Source organism: Vipera berus, assembly GCF_964194415.1.
Source record: "Vipera berus genome assembly, chromosome: W".
NCBI classification, from domain to species: Eukaryota; Metazoa; Chordata; class Lepidosauria; order Squamata; family Viperidae; genus Vipera; species Vipera berus.
Window position 1 is genome coordinate 35,203,312 of NC_138210.1, and position 23,174 is coordinate 35,226,485.

A 23,174-nucleotide genomic window follows, 5' to 3' on the forward strand; every position below is an offset into this window, starting at 1 on the left:
CCATTGCTTCCAAACGCTTCCAAATGCCACTTGCTCATTCACTCGCTCACTTACTGCCCCGTCAGTTCCAAACGCCACTCGCTTGCTTGCTCACTTACTGCCCTGTCGCTTTCAAACACCTCTTGCTCGCTCACGTACTGCCCTGTCGCTTCCAAATGCTTCGAAATACCATTTGCTTGTTCACTCACTCACATACTGCCCCGTCACTTCCAAACTCCACTTGCTCGTTCACTTGTTCACTTACTGCCCCATCGCTTCCAAACACAGTAAGTGAGCGAGCAAGCAAGTGGCGTTTGGAAGTGTTTGGAAGCGATGGGGCAGTAAGTGAGGCAGTGAAAGAGCAAATGGCGTTTGGAAGCAACAGGGCAGTAAGTGAGGGAGTGAATGAGCAAATGGTGTTTGGAAGCGTTTGGAAGTGACGGGGTAGTAAGTGAGGGAGTGAATGAGCAAATGGCTTTTGGAAGCATTTGGAAGCGACGGGGCAGTAAGTGAGGGAGTGAATGAGCAAATGGCGTTTGGAAGCGTTTGGAAGCAACGGGGCAGTAAGTGAGTGAGTGAGCGAGCAAGAGGCCTTTGAAAGAGACGGAGTGAGTGGGGGAGAGACCAAGCGAGGTGCCTTTGAAAGAGACAGAGGAGTGAGTGAGAGTGAGTGGAGGCTTTTGTGAGCAAAGTGTGAGTGAGTGAAGGGGGGCTTTTGCGAGCGAAGGGTGAGAGAAAAAGGGAAAAGTGAGGAGGAGAAGGGAAAAAGAAAAGGCACTGACTTCTGACTTCCTCTGTTGCAGGAGTAGAAGGAAGCATTAACATTGAACCTCAACTTTTTACTTTTCTATAATATTATAAACTAGCCATTTCTATAACAACAAATGAATCTAACCAATGAAACCCATAATACCCACCCCCTTTTTTTTAGTCAAGTTTTTGACACCTTGTTAAGTACTGGTGGTACTTGAATATTGTCATGTCCTAAAAGTGGTACAATTTCTGAAAAGGTTGAAAAGCCCTGGACTAGAAGACCTACAAGGTCCCTTCCAAATCTGTCTATTCTATTCTGTTCTATTCTATTCTATATCAACCATTTTGTGTGCATGGCCAATGTTGTATACAGTATTGGACATAAACGTTTGCAAACAAAACTGAGAAATTATCTCAATAGAACTGACAGTAGCGACTCAAAATGCTGTATGTCTCATGATGGAAAAAAAAGGTTTCTTAGAGTGAAATGCAGTCTTATTCTCATTATTGTATGCTAAATTTTGAGTTCAGAATTGTAATGCAATTATTACTTTTGTTATAATGTAGGAAACATACACTGTGGGCACAATTATTAGGCAAGTTGTATTTTGGAGGATTATTTTTCTTATTGAACAACTGCAGTGCTCACAGTCAATCCAAAATACTAATAAACCTCAAACCTGAATATTTAAGAAAGTAAAAGTGAGGTTTGGTGTCAAGTCTCCGACGGATGAGCTTTTCAAGTGACTCTGAGGCATTGTTTACCTTAAAAGTCCTTTATTAGCCCTATACATCGGCATGAGCCTTGGTGGAGCAGTGGGCTAATGCCTCCTTAAGTAACACCAGCTGCCTGCAATTAGTGCAGGTTCGCATCCCACCAGGCTCAAGGTTGACTCAGCCTTCCATCCTTCTGAGGTAGGTAAAATGAGGACCCAGATTGTTGGGGGCAATAAGCTGACTTTGTAATAATGCCGCTTGGTGTGTGTGTGAAAGCCCTAATAAGCAGGCATATACATAGAATGAAGGCTACTGCTAAGCTTGTAAGCCGCCCTGAGTCTTCGGAGAAGGGCGGGATATAAATGGAATTAAAAAAAAAAGCTTGCTAGAGGAAGCTGGAATCTGATTCCCCTCCCCCTTGCAAAATATATTAAACACAATTCTCCACCTTTCTATTTCTGTCATGAATCACATTCTCCAATTAATTTGAAGAATCAGTTTCTCTTTTTAGACAACACGCCAAGTTCTTATCTTCTCTTATTTCAGACAGCCTTGAGGTACAATCTTCCTCCTCCCTCCTCCCGGCAATAATCTAATTCTAGCTCTTAAAGTAATACTCAAGTTTAACATATGAAATAGCTGCTTCTTCATCTCTTGTCAAGCAAGAACATCTGATGTTAGCAGCGTTGACATCTGGCTTTCTTAAGAGAATATATATCTGTGTACAATTTTGGGGTTAGGGTTAGGGTTTATCATGCAACTAAATGAAAAACAAAAGTTTTCCCATCTCACCCATTTATTTGCATCTGTTAAAGTGAGAATAATAACTCAAAATGTACAAATAAATATTTCTGACATTTTAAAAAAAATCAGTGACTAATATAGCCACCCTTGTTTTCAATAACAGTTATAAGCCTTCCATTCATGGAGTCTGTCAGTTTCTTCATCTGTTGACGATCAATGTTTTGTGCAGCAGCAACCACAGCCTCCCAGACACTGTTCAGAGACTTGTACTGTTTTCCTTCACAGTAAATCTCCCATTTAAGAAGGGCCCACAAGTTCTCAATAGGGTTTAGGTCAGGTGAGGAAGGGGGCCATGCCATTATTCTTTCATCTTTAAGACCTTTACTGGCTAGCAACGCAGTGCAGTACTTCAATGTATGCAATGGAGCATTGTCCTGCATAAAAATCATGGTCTTCTTGAAAGATGCAGACTTTTTCCTGTACCACTGCTTGAAGAAAGTGTCTTCTAAAAACTAGCAGTAAGTTTGGGAGTTGATTTTGAGTCCATCTTCAACCTGAAAAGGTCCAACTAGCTCATCTTTAATAATACCAGCCCATGGGACTTCCAGTTTGCCAACACAGCTGCTGCGGATGTTTGGGGGTGAGCTCCATCTTCCACGTCCGATTTCGCATCGCTGGGGGACCCTGGAAAGGGTCGAAAGTCACCCTGTAGGGGCGACCAGCAAGGAGGGGATCCCTGCTTGATCACGGGAGGGCAGTAGCCCTTCCGCCCGATCTGGCGCAGCCCTCCAAACTGGCGGATGAAAGACCAGCCATAGAAATATGGTTCGTCACCAGGCCGCAGACAGCCAAAGTCAAATTTACCACCAGGCACCTACAAAGCAGCGCAGATGAGACTGGGTGAGATCTGAACCTCTCTTCAATCCTAGCTATATTTTCCACTTGTATAAGCTGCCTAAAATATTTTTTCCCCTGTGGAGAGAGGGAAGGGGAACTCTATCCCACCCTCTAATAACAGCGGCAACTGACTATCCACGGTAGTTTAAAACGATGAAACAATAACCTGATTTTAACTGGATTTCTATTTATCCAAAACTTGAGGACTAAAAGATTTCCTATTTTTATTGAAGATTTGGGTTTTTACTTACAAAAAAGAAGTAAAATTGGAAAAAAGACTATAAAAATCTTGGTTTTTTTTTAAATCCAAAACAGTATGGGCGACATCTTATGGCAAAACCTGATATTACAACCTGTTATTGTCTGAAAGAGACTTGGCTTGAAGCCTAGACTATAGATAAAACATTTGTGACCTTGGCAATCAGCTGTGTTCTATACTCAGTGATAAAATTATTTTCATTCTCTGACTGTAAAGCTTTTAAACCACACCACTAAGAGAACATGGACGAAGATCAGGAACAGATTTTATTTACAGGTGAAACTCGAAAAATTAGAATATCGTGCAAAAGTTCATTTATTTCAGTAATGCAACTTAAAAGGGGAAACTAATATATGAGATAGACTCTTTACATGCAAAGCAAGATAATTCAAGCCGTGATTTGTCATAATTGTGATGATTATGGCGTACAGCTCATGAAAACCCCAAATCCACAATCTCAGAAAATTAGAATATTACATGCAATCAATAAAACAAGGAGTGTACGTAGAACAATATCGGACCTCTGAAAAGTATAAGCATGCATATGTACTCAGTACTTGGTTTGGGCCCCTTTTGCAGCAATTACTGCCTCAATGCAGCGTGGCATGGAAGCTATCAGCCTGTGGCACTGCTGAGGTCTTATGGAAGACCAGGATGCTTCAATAGCGGCCTTCAGCTCTTCTGCATTGTTCGGTCTCATGTCTCTCATCTTTCTCTTGGCAATGCACCATAGATTCTCTATGGGGTTCAGGTCAGGCGAGTTTGCTGGCCAATCAAGCACAGTAATCCCACGGTCATTGAACCAGCTTTTGGTGCTTTTGGCAGTGTGGGCAGGTGCCAAGTCCTGCTGGAAAATGAAGTCAGCATCCCCATAAAGCTCGTCTGCGGAAGGAAGCATGAAGTGCTCCAAAACCTCCTGGTAGACGGCTGCGTTGACCCTGGACTTAATGAAGCACAGTGGACAAACACCAGTAGATGACATGGCTCCCCAAATCAACACAGACTGTGGAAACTTCACACTGGACTTCAAGCATCTTGCAGTGTGTGCCTCTCCATTCTTCCTCCAGACTCTGGGTCCTTGGTTTCCAAATGAGATGCAAAAGTTGCTCATCAAAAACGAAGACTTTGGACCACTGAGCAACAGACCAGGTCTGTATTTCTTTAGCCCAGGTAAGACGCTTCTGACGTTGTTTGTTGTTCAGGTGCGGCTTGACAAGAGGAATACGATATTTGAAGCCCATGTCCAGGATCCGTCTGTGTGTGGTGGCTCTTGATGCACTGACTCCAGCCTCAGTCCACTCCTTGTGAAAGTCCCCAACACTTTTGAATGGCCTTTTCCTGACAATCCTCTCCAGGCTGCGGTCATCCCTGCTGCTTGTGCACCTTTTTCTTCCACACTTTTTCCTTCCACATAACTTTCTATTAATGTGCTTTGATACAGCACTTTGGGAACATTCAACTTCTTTTGCAATTACCTTTTGAGGCTTTCCCTCCTTATGGAGGGTGTCAATGATGGTTTTCTGCACAACTGTCAGGTCAGCAGTCTTCCCCATGATTGTGATTCCTACTGAACCAGACTGAGAGACCATTTAAAGGCTCAGGAACCCTTTGCAGGTGTTATGGCTTAATTAGCTGATTAGAGTGGGACACTTTGAGCCTAGAATATTGCACCTTTTCACAATATTCTAATTTTCTGAGATTGTGGATTTGGGGTTTTCATGAGCTGTAAGCCATAATCATCACAATTATGACAAATCACAGCTTGAACTATCTTGCTTTGCATGTAATGAGTCTATCTCATATATTAGTTTCCCCTTTTAAGTTGCATTACTGAAATAAATGAACTTTTGCACGATATTCTAATTTTTTGAGTTTCACCTGTATGCTGAAAGCAATTCATGAAACTATTCGTAAAGCCACCGATGAAATAGGCTACAGAAAAGAACAAGATGTCAGCCTATATATATGAACCCAAAATTGATTACACCCAAAGAATTAACTACACAGAATATAATAGAAGAAATGGAGCAATTAAATACTGTGATAGAAGATTCAAGTGATCAACAAACACAGTTAACAGAAAACTCAGAAAAGGGATTGATAACTTTGAAAATGGAAAAGACTTTCTACAGGTGAAACTCGAAAAATTAGAATATCATGCAAAAGTTCATTTATTTCAGTAATGCAACTTAAAAGGGGAAACTAATATATGAGATAGACTCATTACATTCAAAGCAAGATAGTTCAAGCCGTGATTTGTCATAATTGAGATGATTATGGCTTACAGCTCATGAAAACCCCAAATCCACAATCTCAGAAAATTAGAATATTGTGAAAAGGTGCAATATTCTAGGCTCAAAGTGTCCCACTCTAATCAGCTAATTAAGCCATAACACCTGCAAAGGGTTTTTGAGCCTTTAACTGGTCTCTCAGTCTGGTTCAGTAGGAATCACAATCATGGGGAAGACTGCTGACCTGACAGTTGTGCAGAAAACCGTCACTGAAAACCTCCATAAGGAGGGAAAGCCTCAAAAGGTAATTGCAAAAGAAGTTGGATGTTCCCCAAGTGCTGTATCAAAGCACATTAATAGAAAGTTATGTGGAAGGGAAAAGTGTGGAAGAAAAAGGTGCACAAGCAGCAGGGATGACCGCAGCCTGGAGAGGATTGTCAGGAAAAGGCCATTCAAAAGTGTTGGGGACTTTCACAAGGAGTGGACTGAGGCTGGAGTCAGTACATCAAGAGCCACCACACACAGACGGATCCTGGACATGGGCTTCAAATGTCGTATTCCTCTTGTTAAGCCTCTCCTGAACAACAAACAACGTCAGAAGCGTCTTACCTGGGCTAAAGAAAAACAGACCTGGTCTGTTGCTCAGTGGTCCAAAGTCCTCTTTTCTGATGAGAGCAACTTTTGCATCTCATTTGGAAACCAAGGACCCAGAGTCTGGAGGAAGAATGGAGAGGCACACACTGCAAGATGCTTGAAGTCCAGTGTGAATTTTCCACAGTCTGTGTTGATTTGGGGAGCCATGTCATCTGCTGGTGTTGGTCCACTGTGCTTCATTAAGTCCAGGGTCAACGCAGCCGTCTACCAGGAGATTTTGGAGCACTTCATGCTTCCTTCCGCAGACGAGCTTTATGGGGATGCTGACTTCATTTTCCAGCAGCACATGGCACCTGCCCACACTGCCAAAAGCACCAAAAGCTGGTTCAATGACTGTGCGATTACTGTGCTTGATTGGCCAGCAAACTCACCTGACCTGAACTCCATAGAGAATCTATGGGGCATTGCCAAGAGAAAGATGAGAGACATGAGACCGAACAATGCAGAAGAGCTGAAGGCCGCTATTGAAGCATCCTGGTCTTCCATAACACCTCAGCAGTGCCACAGGCTGATAGCTTCCATGCCACGCCGCATTGAGGCAGTAATTGCTGCAAAAGGGGCCCAAACCAAGTACTGAGTACATATGCATGCTTATACTTTTCAGAGGTCCCATATTGTTCTATGTACACTCCTTGTTTTATTGATTGCATGTAATATTCTAATTTTCTGAGATTGTGGATTTGGGGTTTTCATGAACTGTATGCCATAATCATCACAATTATGACAAATCACGGCTTGAACTATCTTGCTTTGCATGTAATGAGTCCATCTCATATATTAGTTTCCCCTTTTAAGTTGCATTACTGAAATAAATGAACTTTTGCACGATATTCTAATTTTTTGAGTTTCACTTGTATATAAACCAGAAGAAACCTGAGGATCAAGAAGAAGAACAGACTGAAGGTAAGATAAACATTTCAGCACAACTACGCCAGGAGAGAAAAATAGAGAGACAATTTGTTAGCTCCTTCAAAAAAATGCTGACTGGATGGCCTTTTTTATTTCAAACAATATATATAATAACAGAGGGAGATCTATACTATGATTTAAAAACACGGATATGGAAGGCGAATTGGCAAAGAAAGAAAGCTAGAATACGGCTGAAGAAAATCAGGGCTTTGATTTATTAGTAAGGATTAAAATAGAATATACTCAATTTGACAAGATATGTACCTTGAACACTAGAATTTATTTTATTACATTTATATACCGCCCTTTCCCTTTGTTATGAACTGAAATAAAGAAAACTGGTTATTTTAAAATTTGGAAGTATAAATATTAAAAGTTAAATTTGAATATTGATTTGTTTATAAAGGTTGAATGTAAAGCTAATTAAGATATACATAAGCTAAAAATATATTGATAAATGTAATAAACATGTTTTTACTTAGCTGATATAATAAAAACTGTATTAGCTTAAATATGAGATAATGGATATTAATAGAAAAAGAGAGGAAGTATTTGGTGCTGAAGCAAGAGAAAATTTGGTTCCTAAATTTAAGACGTTTGGAAATTAATAGAAAATAAGAATGTTATATTGTATTATTAATTAGTTGATGTAAGATGGTGAGAAATAGAATATATTCAAATAGATACAGTAAGTTATGTATTCTGAATATTAGACTTTGTGATGTATTGTGATAATGGGAACTTTGGTTACTTAAAACTTGGAAACTAAAAATATTAAATGTTAAGTTAAATATTAATGGGAAATTAAAAACTGGGGAAAACTGATTAGGACATTGATTGTCTATAACGACTGAATGTTAAAATAATAAGGATATGTATAAGCCAAAAATTATTGATAAATGTAAGAATGTCATTTTTATCTAATTGATTTAATAAGAATTGTATTAGTTTAAACAGGAGACAGTAAATACTAAGGGGAAAAGAGAGGAAAACTTTAATGTAACAGCTTGAGACTTGCATTAAAGATACTTGTATGTCATTGTATTATTGTTTAACCCAGCCGCCACGCGGCTTTTCAAATACTTAAATGTAAAATTAGAAAATCAATAAAACTTTTTTTAAAAAAATAATAATAATACCAGCCCATAACAGTTGTTCTGCACCAGCCTGCTACCGGCCCTGCAGAAAAGGCAGGGACAACCCCTTTAGAAACGGCAAGAGGCTGGAATTACGCCTGCCAAATTTATTCACATAAAACAGAGTAAGAAAAGACACCAACCATAAAACACGAGCTAAGAAGCAGGAACAATCCAAGCGGTTGCCTTCAGCAAACCAGCCCTCCCACACATTCCCCTTAAATACAGTTCAGGGCGTGGCCTCTCTATGCCTCCTTCCGAGGTGCCCCATTGCCTTCCTCTGTTTACTCCTGACTGACTGCCTCCTGCGTTGGGCGTCCTTGAACAGGGCCAGCTGTGGGCCATCTTCATCCACGCTGTCAGGCTCACACAGCTGGGTCTGCATCGTGACCAGATGAGAGGGGCCTTGCTGGGGGCTCTCATCAAGCTGTCCAATCCCCTCAGCAAGCTCTTCAACACCCCCCTCCTCCTCCTCTGAGTCGTCCGACCCAACTGCCGAACCCACAGGCTGACCCTGAATCACAACACTATCCCGCACCGCAGGGCCCTTCCCCCGGGTCTGCCGATCCGGATGCGGTCGGGATGGAAATTGTTCATGAAAAGCGGTCACCAACGCAGGGGCATGAACGGCGGTCGCTGTTCTGTACCAGCCTGCTACCGGCCCTGCAGAAAAGGCAGGGACAACCCCTCCACAAACGGCAAGAGGCTGGAACTGCGCCTGCCAAATTTATAGCTACAAAAACAAACAAGACACGAACCAAGAAACCGGAGCTTTAAGAAACATGAACCATCCGAGCGGTTGCCTTCAGCAAACCAGCCCTCCCAGACATTCCCCTTATATAGAGTTCAGGGCGTGGCTTCTCTCTGCCTCCTTCCGAGAAGCCCCATTGCCTTCCTCTGTTTACTCCTAATTGACTGCCTCCTGCGTCGGGCGTCCTTGAACAGGGCCAGCTGTGGGTCATCTTCATCCACACTGTCAGGCTCACACAGCTGGGTCTCCGTGCTGACCAAGTGGGAGGGGCCTGGCTGAGGGCTATCATCAGCAAGATCTTCAACCCCCTCAGCAAGGTCTTCAACACCCCCCTCCTCCTCTGAGTCGTCCGACCCAACTGCTGATCCCACAGGCTGACCCTGAATCACAACAGTCGCGTCTTCCCAGGTGAAGTCCTCTGGTCCGTAACGTTTCCATTCAATCAGGTACTGGAAACGACCTTTCAGCCAACGGGAATCCCTGATGCTGGCGACCTCGTACTCGGGGGTGCTGCCTCCATCACGAGGTCCTGATGGGGGAGGTTCCACTCGGCGGAGTGGACAGGCCGGTTGCTCGGGGACCAACAGAGACCGATGAAAGACTGGGTGCACGCCAGGGAACGTGGCAGAGTTAAGCGATAGGCGACTGGATTGATGACAGCCTCGACTGGGAACGGTCCTAAATATCGGTGATCTAACTTTCTCACCAGCCGTGTTGACGGTAGGTTCCTGGTGGACAACCAGACCCGATCTCCCACCGATAGTGGAGGCGTATCCCGTCTTGACCGATCAGCAAACCTTTTGTAATCGGCCTTGACCTTCTCTAACTGACGTCGCACCAATCGATGGATCGCCTGTAACTCTGCCATGAAGTCGTTCGCTGCCGGCTCCGGTGAGTCCACGGGAGAAAGGGGGAAAAACCGGGGGTGATATCCCACATTGGCCAAGAACAGTGTCATCTGTGTGGAGGTGTGCTGCGAATTGTTAAATGCAAACTCAGCTATGGCCAGATAGTCCACCCAATTGTTTTGCTGCAGATTGACGTAGCAGCGCAGATATTGTTCCAGGATTCCGATGACCTTCTCGGTTCCCCCGTCAGTTTGAGGATGATGCGCGGACGAGAGGCAAATCTTGATATCCAACGCATGCATCAACTCCTGCCAGAAGCGGGCTGTAAACTGGGCCCCCCTATCAGAGAGGACTCTATCAGGGAGGCCGTGCAGCCGAAACACCTGCTGAATGAACATACGACTAGTGGCACGGGCTGACGGTAAGCCGCAACAGGGGATGAAGTGCGCCATCTTGGTCAGCATGTCCACCACCACATACACTGTCGTAAAACCAGAAGATGGGGGTAAATCCGTCAGAAGGTCCATGGACACAGCCCCCCAGGGTGTTTTGGGTGTCGGCAAAGGCTGCAGTAATCCAGGCGGGGCCCCTGTCGCTGACTTGGCCTGCCTGCATGGGATGCAGGAGGTGACATAAGACTGGACGTCGTGTCGGACTCGGGGCCACCAGAAGGTACGGGAGACCAGGTTCAGGGTCTTGAACAGGCCAAAATGCCCTGCTGCCGGGTTATCGTGACACTGGCTGAGGATGAGTCCCCTGAGTGGCCCTCCCGGAACGTAGAGCCGGTCACGATAATACAAGAGTCCATCCGTGACCGTCCAAGGAGAATCTGGCCCCACCTCCTCCTTCCACTGAGCCACCCACACCTCCTGCTGCTGTGCCTCCCGGATCCGAGCCCGTATATCAACCGGCTCCCGCACCGCAGCAAAAGACTCGACGGGGATCACTGTCCTGGGCAGAAGCTTGTCTTCCACTCGGGAATATTCGGGCTTCCTGGACAGAGCATCCGCTATTTGATTGTGCCCGCTAGGTATGTACCGAACCCGGAAGTCAAACCTCGCAAAGAAAAGAGACCACCGGATCTGGCGTTGGTTCAAATTCTGAGCAGTCTGCAGGCTTTCCAAATTCTTATGGTCCGTCCGGACCTCGATTTGATGCCGCGCGCCCTCCAGATGATGCCTCCAGGCCTCGAACGCCGCTTTGATGGCCAGCAGCTCCTTCTCCCAGATTGTATAATTGCGCTCCGAAGGGTTCAGTTTTCGTGAATGGTACGCGCAAGGGAAGAGGGTACCGCTGGGCGTCGTTGCCTGGAGTAACATCGCCCCAATGGCAATGTCGGAGGCGTCCACCTCCACAACAAACGGCCGTTGCGGGTCAGGATGCTTCAAGATGGGCTCCTTCATGAAGGCTTTCTTCAAAGTCTGGAAAGCCTGTTGTTCTGGAGCGTTCCACTGGAACCGAGTCTTCTTCTGCAGGAGCCAGGTGAGGGGGGCTGTCAAGGCAGCAAACCCAGGGATGAAAGTTCGGTAATAGTTGGCGAACCCAAGAAGTCGCTGAACATCCTTCACGCGACGCGGGGGTTGCCAACTCTGCAAAGACTCAACCTTACTCAGCTCCATGGCGATGCCCTCAGGAGAAATGCGGTGACCCAGGAAATCGATGGTCACCCGGTAGAACTGGCACTTCTCCAACTTGGCAAACAGCCGATGTTCTCGGAGTCGCTGCAGGACCTGATGGAGATGCTGATGGTGCACCTCACGCGACGGGGAGTAGATCAGGATGTCGTCCAAGTAGATCACGACAAACTGATCCAACAAATCCCGGAAAATGTCGTTCATGAAATGCTGAAACACAGCGGGGGCGTTGGTCAGGCCAAACGGCAACACCGTGTACTCAAAATGTCCATAGCGAGTACCAAACGCCGTCTTCCACTCATCACCCGGCCAAACCCTGACGAGGTTGTAAGCTCCACGCAGGTCCAGTTTCGTGAAGATCTTAGCCTCCCGGAGTCGGTCCAAGAGTTCGGGGATGACGGGCAGCGGGTAACGATTGCGCACCGTGATGGTGTTGAGTTTCCTATAATCGCAGCAAAGCCGCAATTCGCCCGACTTCTTTTTGATGAAGAGCACGGGTGCAGACACTGGCGAGGACGAGGGCCGGATGAAACCGCGAGCCAAATTCTTCTCCAGAAAGTCCCGCAATGCAGCCAACTCGGGGTCCGACATGGAGTAGAAACGCCCCACTGGGAGAGGCGCATCAGGGACTAAATCAATGGGGCAGTCATAGGGCCTGTGCGGGGGTAATTGATCCGCCTCTGTCTCGCTGAACACATCAGCAGTCGGACAGTTCGGGAGGCAAGGAAACCCCTGGGGAACCCTCCACCTGGCCGGCACAGATATGGTGGGAGTGGTCCATGCACTGCAAGCTTGGGAAGGTGACCAAGTTCTGTGACCAATAGATCTGTGGGTCATGCGCCCGGAGCCACGCCAGTCCCAAGACCACGGGGAAGTGCAGATCTGAGGTGATATAGAACTGGATGGCCTCCACATGGGAACTGATGGCCATACATAATGGTTGCGTGGCGGCCGTAATTGGCCCAGACAGGAGCACTCGACCATCGATAGTCTCCACTAACATGGGCGGATCCACCGGGCACTGGGGAACAGCCATTTGGCCACAAATGCTGAGTCCATAAAATTTGTGGTGGCCCCAGAGTCAATTAAGGCATGGACTGGAATCCCCTCTGGCTTGCCAGGAAGGATCAGACGTGCCTCCAAAATCAGATGCCGTGGAGGTCCACAGGCAGCATCGGAAAGACGTCGCTCAGTGTTGTTGTGGGACGCCCGATCTATCACACCGTCTAGATCGGGCTCGGGGCGTTTCCCGACAGAAAAGTAGGGGACTTTCTCGGGGCAGACTCGGTCACTGATGCCCGCTGTCGCTTCTTTGGGCAAAAAGCAGCCAAATGCCCAGGGTCCCCACAGTACAAACACAACCCCCCCGATCGTCGTCTGTTCATTTCAGTCACCGATAGACGAGACCTGGCGGCACCCAGCTCCATTGGCTCCTCCCTTTGAACTGGGGGCTCACGCACAACAGGGGCGGCAGGGGTCTGTGTGGTGGCACGGCGACTCCTTCGCTGCTGCAACTGAGCATCGATCCGCAGGCAGAGATGGATCAGCCCATTCAGGTCTGAGGGAATATCCACACGGGCCAGCTCATCCAACATCTCCGACAATCCATCCTGGAAGGCATCCACAAGCGCAGCCTCATTCCAGGCAGAATCCTGGCTAAGCAGCCGAAAATCGCTGATATAGCCCTGTAGGGGGCGTTGACCCTGCCTCAGAGCTTTCAGGCGTCGAGTAGCAGTCTGCGTCTTAATAGGGTCCTCATACATCAGACGCATATGATCACAAAACCCCACAAAGTTGTCCAACAATGGGCTAGGTTGAGCCGTCAGAGGCGTGCCCCAGCGAGCTGCATCACCCGAAAGAAGGCTTAACACAAACCCCACCTTATCCCGGTCAGTGGGGAAATCAGCTGCTCTCACACTGATAAAGAGCTGGCATTGTCCCAGGAAAGCAGGAAACAGTTCTGGATTGCCAGTAAATTTATCTGGCATTGCAACTTGGCATTTTCTCCTGGGTGGGGGTGATGGTGGGGGTGCAGCATGAACCTGAGCTTGCAGTTGAGCCACCTGAGCTGCCAGCAAAGTGAGTTGCTGGGTGAGCTGGGCATTCTCAGCACGTAGCTGCTCCATAATATTAGTAAGGGGTGGGAGGCTGAAGGCAAACTGTTCTGTACCAGCCTGCTACCGGCCCTGCAGAAAAGGCAGGGACAACCCCTTTAGAAACGGCAAGAGGCTGGAATTACGCCTGCCAAATTTATTCACATAAAACAGAGTAAGACAAGCCACCAACCATAAAACACGAGCTAAGAAGCAGGAACAATCCAAGCGGTTGCCTTCAGCAAACCAGCCCTCCCACACATTCCCCTTAAATACAGTTCAGGGCATGGCTTCTCTGTGCCTCCTTCCGAGGTGCCCCATTGCCTTCCTCTGTTTACTCCTGACTGACTGCCTCCTGCAGTCAGGACATAGAATTACCTCTCAATACCTTGCAAGTGAAATCACCTTATCATCTTGTCTCCAAAAAATAATTGGTCTAATAAATCAAATTTTGAAAAAAAAAAGTTGTTTTGCATTTTGTCAGGATAATTGTTCTGCACCAGCCTGCTACCGGCCCTGCAGAAAAGGCAGGGACAACCCCTTTACAAACGGCAAGAGGCTGGAACTTAGCCTGCCAAATTTATTAACATAAAACAGAGCAAAACAAGACACGAACCATGAAACAGGAGCTATTCAAGCGGTTGCCTTCAGCAAACCAGCCCTCCCACGCATTCCCCTTTTATACAGTTCAGGGCGTGGCTTCTCTCTGCCTCCTTCCGAGGTGCCCCATTGCCTTCCTCTGTTTACTCCTGATTGACTGCCTCCTGCGTCGGGCGTCCTTGAACAGGGCCAGCTGTGGGTCATCTTCATCCACGCTGTCAGGCTCACACAGCTGGGTCTGCATCGTGACCAGATGAGAGGGGCCTTGCTGGGGGCTCTCATCAAGCTGTCCAATCCCCTCAGCAAGCTCTTCAACACCCCCCTCCTCCTCCTCTGAGTCGTCCGACCCAACTGCCGAACCCACAGGCTGACCCTGAATCACCACAACAGTATCCCACCTCCACCTTGCTGGTGTCTGAATCAAAGTGGAGCTCTGTGCCTGTTACTGATCCAGCCACGGACCCATCCATCTGGTCCATCAAGGGTCACTCTCATCTCATCAGTCCATAAAACCTTTGAAAAATCTGTCTTTAGATATTTCTTGACCCACTCTTTCCATTTCAACTTACGTGTCTTGTTCAGTGGTGATTGGGTTTCAGCCTTCCTTACCTTGGCCATGTCTCTGAGCACTGAACTCCTTATACTTCTGGGCATTCCAGATAGGTTGCAGTTCTGCAATATGACAGCACTGGAGGATAATGCATTCCTGGTAGCTTCATATTTGATTCTTCTCAAATTTTTGGCAGTTAATGTGCAGCTTTTTTTCTCAACACATTTCTTGCGACCCTGTTGACTATTTGCAACAAAACATTTGATGGTTCTGTGATCACACCCCAATATCTTAGCAATTTCAAGAGTGCTGCATCCCTCTGAAAGACTTTTTACAATGTTTGACTTTTCAGAGTCAGTTAAATCTCTTTTTTGGTCCATTTTGCCTGAGGAAAAGAAGCTGCCTAATGATTATGCACACCTTGATATAGGGTGTTGATCTCCTTAGACCACATCCTCCCTCATTACACAAATACACATCACCTGATATACTTATATCTACTAAGCATTCAAGTTTATCCAGCTTAGAGGTGGAAAATATGCATAAAAAGTATGGTCAAAATACTCACTTGCCTAATAATTGTGCACACAGTGTGTAAAGCCTTAATGAAATTATAAGATAAGCCAATTGTGAAAATTAAAATACATGAAATTTTTGAGGGTTGGCTTATCTGCAGGTGGCACATTTTTCAGGATATTTTCGTTAAAATTTTGAGGGTCAGTTTATAGATGGCCTTATCTGCAAGTATATGTGTTAGGCAGAATATCAGAGTGTGCATACTTTTCTGTGGAAAAAAAATCTTAAATTTTGCCCATCTCCCAGAAGAGACAAATGGAGATAACCTGCATTTTGAAGAGAAATTCTCTGTGATGCAACGGCTTGTTTCAGGCCTTTTTCCTTATATCAGAAAGCTCTGAAGCTCTCTGTATTTGTAGGCAAGAAACTGCTTCAAGACAGGAGGAACACACATGGCACCTTTCTGCAAAAACAGATGCATCTTTTCCCAACACAAGCTAGGAAAACACATTAATCCTAGACAGGAGTTGCTACATGTGAATTCCTGCACACTCCAAAGCATCTTTTTATTGTTGAATCGGAAGTGCAGCACAATCCTATTACACTTTTCTTAAACTGCAGCCAAGTTGCATGTTTGTTTTCTTGCTGTTTGTCTATTTCTTTATTTGTAAATCTGGATAATTATAATGACTTCTTAATAATGCAGCATAAAATTTATTAAGCTTGTTTCTACTTTTGCTGGTAGCAGCATTTAGTTGATATTATTATTTTTTTATTAAAAAGTTTTAACATACAATTTTTCCTTTAAAAATCCCCCCTCCCCCTCCCTTCTCCCTCCCCCCTACCTCTCCCCCCTCCCCCCCTCCCCCCCGACTTCCCAGAGCTAAATACAAGGTATATAAAAAAAACAATCATAAACAACCATATACTAACATCCATAAACTCTAAAATCCATCACTCTCTAGCTTATATAGGATAATATATATATATATTAAATATATATAGAAAAACAAAAATAGAAAAAGAAGAAAAGAAAGAAGACTTATTCAAATGCTACATGAAACTTCTTAACCCTATACTTGTTCTGGATAAACTCAATCCATTTTCTCCATTCCATAATATAGCGTTCTTGCGAGTGATCTTTCAAATAGGCCGAAATCTTCGCCATCTCAGCCAGGTCGGAAACCTTTAAAGTCCACTCTTCTATGGTCGGCAGTTCCTCTTTCTTCCAGTACTGACCTATCAAAAGTCTTGCTGCCGTAATTAAATTCAACATCAACTTAGTGTCCACAACTATTTAGTTGATATTATTGACCTCAAAAGAGTTGGGCCTGGTTAATACTTGAATAGGAAGTCCACAGGAGAACACAGACTATATGCTAGAGAGGGAAGTTGTAAAAACATCCTGGAAGAAGGCAGTGGCAAATAACTTCAATACTGCTGCAACAAAAATAACATAGGTGTGTCCTTGGAGCTACCAAGAGTCGAGGGAAATTTTACTACAGGTAGTCCTCAATTTACAATCACAATTTGGACCGAAATTTCAGTTGTGAGTCGTTGCAGTTGTACATTGAGGCACCCAAATAACGAACTGATTTTTCAACCCTTTTTATGGCACTTCCAAATGGGTGGGGTTTTTTGCCAGAAACTGCAAAAAAGGTTGAAAATCATGGCCACATGACTGCAGGATGCTGCAACTGCTCATAAATGCAAGCCGGTTGCCAAGCACATGAAATGTAGTCATGTGACTCCAGGGGCACTAGCGTCATTTTACAATGGTTGGAAGTGCTTTACAGGCCACAAAGCAGCTTTTCCTTGTAACTTCAAGTGGTCATTAAATGACCGACCAGTTGTTAGTTAATGAGTACTTGTAAATACAGGGATTAATTTCCATGCTTGGCCATCTGGTATCGATTGAAGTCCATTAAAACAGAGCATTTTTCTCCTGCAGTTGAAAATGGTGAACACTGTGACTTCACAATTCTAAGGAACATGTTGATAAGGTAAGCAAGTAGTTTATAATTTTAATGTTGGCAATACATTTTCAAGTTCCATATATTGGACCTTTCCTATATTTTGCAATAAAAGGAACTTGGAGTAAAAGAGGGCTTGACATTATTTTCAGTGGAGGGTGTCGTGTGATGGCACAAATACAAAAAGAGAAGAAGAGAAGAAAAACTTGACATATCATGTGAAAACAGAGTTTATTTGCCCATTTCATATAGTAAATTTGGGAAATAGTTTGGTGGCTATAATTTGAAATGAAATCAATGTTAAATGAGACGGAGACGGAGCCTAGAGAGCTGTTGGAGGTCCAGCCGGTCTGAGTATGATCGATTGTGGTTAAGAATCTTCACGAGGTCTTATCTCGCAGCGATGGAGGCAGCGAAGTCTAATTACTTCGCTGCCCTCATCGCGTCCGCAGATAATTGCCCGGCCGCCCTGTTTGGGGTGACTCGCTCCCTCCTGAATCAGGAGATGAGGGAGGAGCCCCTGCAGGGTCGTGCCGAGGAGTTTAGTCAATATCTGGCGTATAAAATCGCTCAGATTCGGGCCGGTCTGGACTCCGACTGGGCAGAGTCTGACGATGGGGAATCGAGCGGTCTTGGGAACATTACTTGGGAAGAATTTGATCCTGTGACTCCAGAAGAAGTGGACAGGATCATGGGGAGGCTGAGTTCCACCATGTGTTTATTGGACCCGTGCCCCTCCTGGCTGGTTTATGCAGCTCGGGAGGGGACACGAGGCTGGCTCCAGGCGGTAATAACTGCTTCTCTGAGAGAGGGTAGCTTCCCTGCCGCCTTGAAGGAGGCGGTGGTGAGGCTCCTCCTCAAGAAGCCTGCCCTGGACCCGGCCATTTTGAACAACTATCGTCCGGTCTCCAACCTTCGCTTTTTAGCGAAGGTTGTTGAGAGTGTGGTGGCACATCAGCTTCCTCTGTTCCTGGAGGAAACGGATTATCTGGACCCCTACCAATTGGGCTTTAGGCCCGGGTACAGCACAGAGATGGCATTGGTCGCACTGGTGAATGATCTCTGGCGGGCTCGGGACAGGGGTTGCTCCTCTGTCCTAGTCCTATTAGACCTCTCAGCGGCTTTTGATACCATCGACCATGGTATCCTACTGCGGCGCCTCGGGGTTGGGAGTGGGTGGCACTGTTTTACAGTGGTTCTCCTACCTCCTGGGTCGTTCACAGTCGGTGTTGGCAGGGGGGCAGAGGTCGGCCTCGAGGCCTCTCGTTTGTGGAGTCCCTCAGGGGTCGGTCCTCTCACCCCTTCTGTTCAACATCTATATGAAGCCGCTGGGTGAGATCATTTGTGGTTTGGGGGTGGGGTATCATCAGTACGCTGATGATACCCAGCTTTTTATTTCCACCCCAGATCAACCCGGTGATGCCCTCGCCGTGATGTCCCGTTGCCTGGAGGCGGTGAGGGTCTGGATGGGGAGGAACAGGCTTCGACTAAATCCGGACAAGACCGAGTGGCTGTGCATACCGGCATCTCGGGTTGTCCACTCTATTCCATCTTTATCTATAGGGGGTGAGGTGTTACCCACCATAGATAGAGCTCGCAACTTGGGTGTCCTCCTTGACTCACAGCTCAGTTTAGAAGACCATATAGGAGCTGTGACCAGGGGGGCTTTTGCCCAGGTTCGGAGGCTCCAGCTGGTGCAGAATGCGGCCACGCGAGTTGTGATGGAGGTCTCCCAATACTCCCATGTAACACCTCTGCTTTGCGAGCTGCATTGGCTTCCAGTTGTCTTCCGGGTGAGATTCAAGGTGCTGGTGATGACCTATAAAGCCCTAAATGGCATGGGCCCGGATTATTTACGGGAGTACCTTTTGCCGGCGTTAAGTTCCCATCGTCCTGTGCGCTCCCACAGAGAGGGCCTCCTCAGGGTGCCGTCGGTCAGGGAATGTCGACTGGCGGCCCCCAGGGGGAGAGCATTCTCTGTGGGCGCGCCTGCCCTCTGGAATCAGCTCCCTGTTGAGCTCCGGATGGCTCCCGACCTTCGCTCTTTTCGCCGCAACCTGAAGACTTGGCTATTTGAACTTACCGGCCTGGACTGAGGGATTGGGATTTTAGATCTTAAATTTTAAATTTTAATTTTAGAACGTGTTTTATTGTTTAGGGCTACTTGGTTTAATTTATTTTAATTTTTGTATATTATGTGTTGTATATAGTGTTTTAATTGCCCTGTACACCGCCCCGAGTCCTTCGGGAGAGGGGCGGTATATAAATAATAATAATAATAATAATAATAATAATAATAATAATAATAATAATAATAATAATAATAATAATAATAATAATAATAATAAATGCATCACAGAATAATATTGTATTCTGCTCACTGGGGGTACAAATGTAAAATTTTCCAGCCCTGAACCAATTTGCATTAACCATAATATTTCAGTTTTCAAACAAACTTTTGAAAACCATTTCAAACACTCTTTGAAAGCAAAAATTAACACTATTGCTTATATAAGGTATTTATATGCTACTATGCAGGAAATATGTTGCTGACAGGTTTTTGGTGTCTTTCCCTAGAACTCACATGCAAGACCTGAAAGATGTCACTAATAATGTCCATTATGAGAATTACAGAAGCAGAAAATTGGCAGCTGTAACATACAATGGAATTGACAACAACAAAAATAAAGGGCAGTTAACAAAGTAAGTCGTGATTTAGATGGAACTATAGCTTGTTCTGCCTGGTCCTGGAGAACTGTTTGTGGGTAAATATTCTGCCATCCTGTTAATTTTTTTAAGACTCATAAAACAACAATATAATCCTGCTGTCTTCCAAATTATCCTATCTTAAAATATAAATGGTAGCAGTACAGTAGGAACACATTGCTGTTGTTTAGATGTGGGCTTCTCATCATTGATTGGACAGGGTGAGGAACAGGATACTAAACTAAACAGACCTTATCTCACCCAAACACTCTTCCATAGAATGCAGTCTGCATGTTGTGTTGATTTTGGCCAAACGTATTCTCAGATATGTACATGCATTGCATAGTAGCTTGATCTGTTTTTAAACGATAAAAACATTTCTGTGGTGCTGCTAACAGGTTATACAAAAATATACTGATGAACTATTTGAAATTATTTAAACTTGTGCTATGCATACTTTGTTTTTGTATGTGCTTCAGATTTCAGTCCAATGTTCTCAAAAACTTTACCGCAGCATTTCATAATTTATGTCTGGTATTTACAGGTGAAACTCAAAAAATTACAATATCATGCAAAAGTTCATTTATTTCAGTAATGCAACTTAAAAGGGGAAACTAATATATGAGATAGACTCATTACATGCAAAGCAAGATAGTTCAAGCCGTGATTTGTCATAATTGTGATGATTATGGCTTACAGCTCATGAAAACCCCAAATCCACAATCTCAGAAAATTAGAATATTGTGAAAAGGTGCAATATTCTAGGCTTAAAGTGTCCCACTCTAATCAGCTAATTAAGCCATAACACCTGCAAAGGGTTCCTGAGCCTTTAAATGGTCTCTCAGTCTGGTTCAGTAGGAATCACAATCATGGGGAAGACTGCTGACCTGACAGTTGTGCAGAAAACCATCATTGACACCCTCCATAAGGAGGGAAAGCCTCAAAAGGTAATTGCAAAAGAAGTTGAATGTTCCCAAAGTGCTGTATCAAAGCACGTTAATAGAAAGTTATGTGGAAGGGAAAAGTGTGGAAGAAAAAGGTGCACAAGCAGCAGGGATGACCGCAGCCTGGAGAGGATTGTCAGGAAAAGACCATTCAAAAGTGTTGGGGACTTTCACAAGGAGTGGACTGAGGCTGGAGTCAGTGCATCAAGAGACACCACACACAGACGGATCCTGGACATGGGCTTCAAATGTCATATTCCTCTTGTCAAGCCGCTCCTGAACAACAAACAAAGTCAGAAGCGTCTTACCTGGGCTAAAGAAAAACAGACCTGGTCTGTTGCTCAGTGGTCCAAAGTCCTCTTTTCTGATGAGAGCAACTTTTGCATCTCATTTGGAAACCAAGGACCCAGAGTCTGGAGGAAGAATGGAGAGGCACACACTGCAAGATGCTTGAAGTCCAGTGTGAAGTTTCCACAGTCTGTGTTGATTTGGGGAGCCATGTCATCTGCTGGTGTTGGTGCACTGTGCTTCATTAAGTCCAGGGTCAACGCAGCCGTCTACCAGGAGATTTTGGAGCACTTCATGCTTCCTTCCGCAGACGAGCTTTATGGGGATGCTGACTTCATTTTCCAGCAGGACTTGGCACCTGCCCACACTGCCAAAAGCACCAAAAGCTGGTTCAATGACCGTGGGATTACTGTGCTTGATTGGCCAGCAAACTCGCCTGACCTGAACCCCATAGAGAATCTATGGGGCATTGCCAAGAGAAAGATGAGAGACATGAGACCAAACAATGCAGAAGAGCTGAAGGCTGCTGTTGAAGCATCCTGGTCTTCCATAACACCTCAGCAGTGCCACAGGCTGATAGCTTCCATGCCACGCCGCATTGAGGCAGTAATTGCTGCAAAAGGGGCCCAAACCAAGTACTGAGTACATATGCATGCTTATACTTTTCAGAGGTCCGATATTGTTCTACGGACACTCCTTGTTTTATTGATTGCATGTAATATTCTAATTTTCTGAGATTGTGGATTTGGGGTTTTCATGAGCTGTACGCCATAATCATCACAATTATGACAAATCACGGCTTGAACTATCTTGCTTTGCATTTAATGAGTCTATCTCATATATTAGTTTCCCCTTTTAAGTTGCATTACTGAAATAAATGAACTTTTGCATGATATTCTAATTTTTCTAGTTTCACCTGTAAATTATTGAAAAGGATAGAAGAGTTCGGAGAAATAGCAGGACTGAAGAGAAACAGAGAAAAAACTAAAGTCATAGTTAAGAATCTTACAGAAAAACCAAAAATTCAACAGTCAGGAAAAATAGATTTCCAGATGGTTAAGAAAGTTAAATATTTGGGAATATACTTAAGAGCAAGATGTGCAACAATAAAAGAAGACAATTATACAAAACTATTAAACCAAATAAAACTGGATTTGGGAAAAATGGAAAAATTTACAATTATCAATGTAAGGAAGACTAGCTACCGTGAAAATGAATATCTTACCAAAATTACTTTTCCTATTTCAAACAGTACCCATAAAATTAGAGAAAAAAATCGACAATTTAAATACACTGATTTTGAAATTTATTTGGCAAGGGAAGAAAGCCAGAATTAGATTGAAAATGTTACAAGAATCTAAAGAAAATGGAGGATTTGGACTACCAGATTGGGTCTTATACTACCAAGCATGTGCTTTAACATGGCTAAAAGAATGGATAACCCTTAAACATAAAAGATTATTATATTTAGAAGGACATGATTTACAACTTGGATGGCACACTTTTCTATGGTATGGAAAGAATAAAATCCACAGACATTTCCAAAATCGCTATATAAGAAATGCATTATTTTTAGTATGGGAAAAGACAAAAGCTAAAATCTACATGAAAATACCAGGATGGCTTTCAGCAATGGAAGCTTTTGTTCACCCAAACTTAATTAACTTTGAGAAAATTGTAACCTACAAAGATATTTTGAATACAGAAAGGAAATTAAAATCTAAACAAGAGTGGGAAGATCAGGGTATTGATTTATCATGGTGGCCTCAATTGCAAATACAAATGAGATATGAGAAAGATGCTAAAATACATGCTTTTTATAAAGACCAGACAATGTTTGATCAGGTATTATTCACATCAGACAAAAAGTTGATTAAGAAACTGTATAATTTCCTATTAAATTTAAAAATGGAAGATGAACAAGTGAAAGAAACAATGATAACATGGGCAAAAAATTTCAGGGACAATATAGAATTAGAAAAATGGCAAAAT

General features: G+C 44.5%; 1 protein-coding gene across 1 annotated transcript in view; it reads left to right on the forward strand.

The window, feature by feature from the left end:
• LOC308676566 (septin-7-like) overlaps positions 1-23,174 on the forward strand; it is a 213,133-nt gene that overhangs the window by 144,732 nt on the left and 45,227 nt on the right. Inside the window, exons 9-10 of the mRNA XM_081342443.1 lie at positions 17,223-17,274; positions 19,822-19,947. Of these exons, the coding sequence (XP_081198569.1) occupies positions 17,223-17,274; positions 19,822-19,947 (178 nt within the window). The remainder of the gene's footprint in view (positions 1-17,222; positions 17,275-19,821; positions 19,948-23,174) is intronic.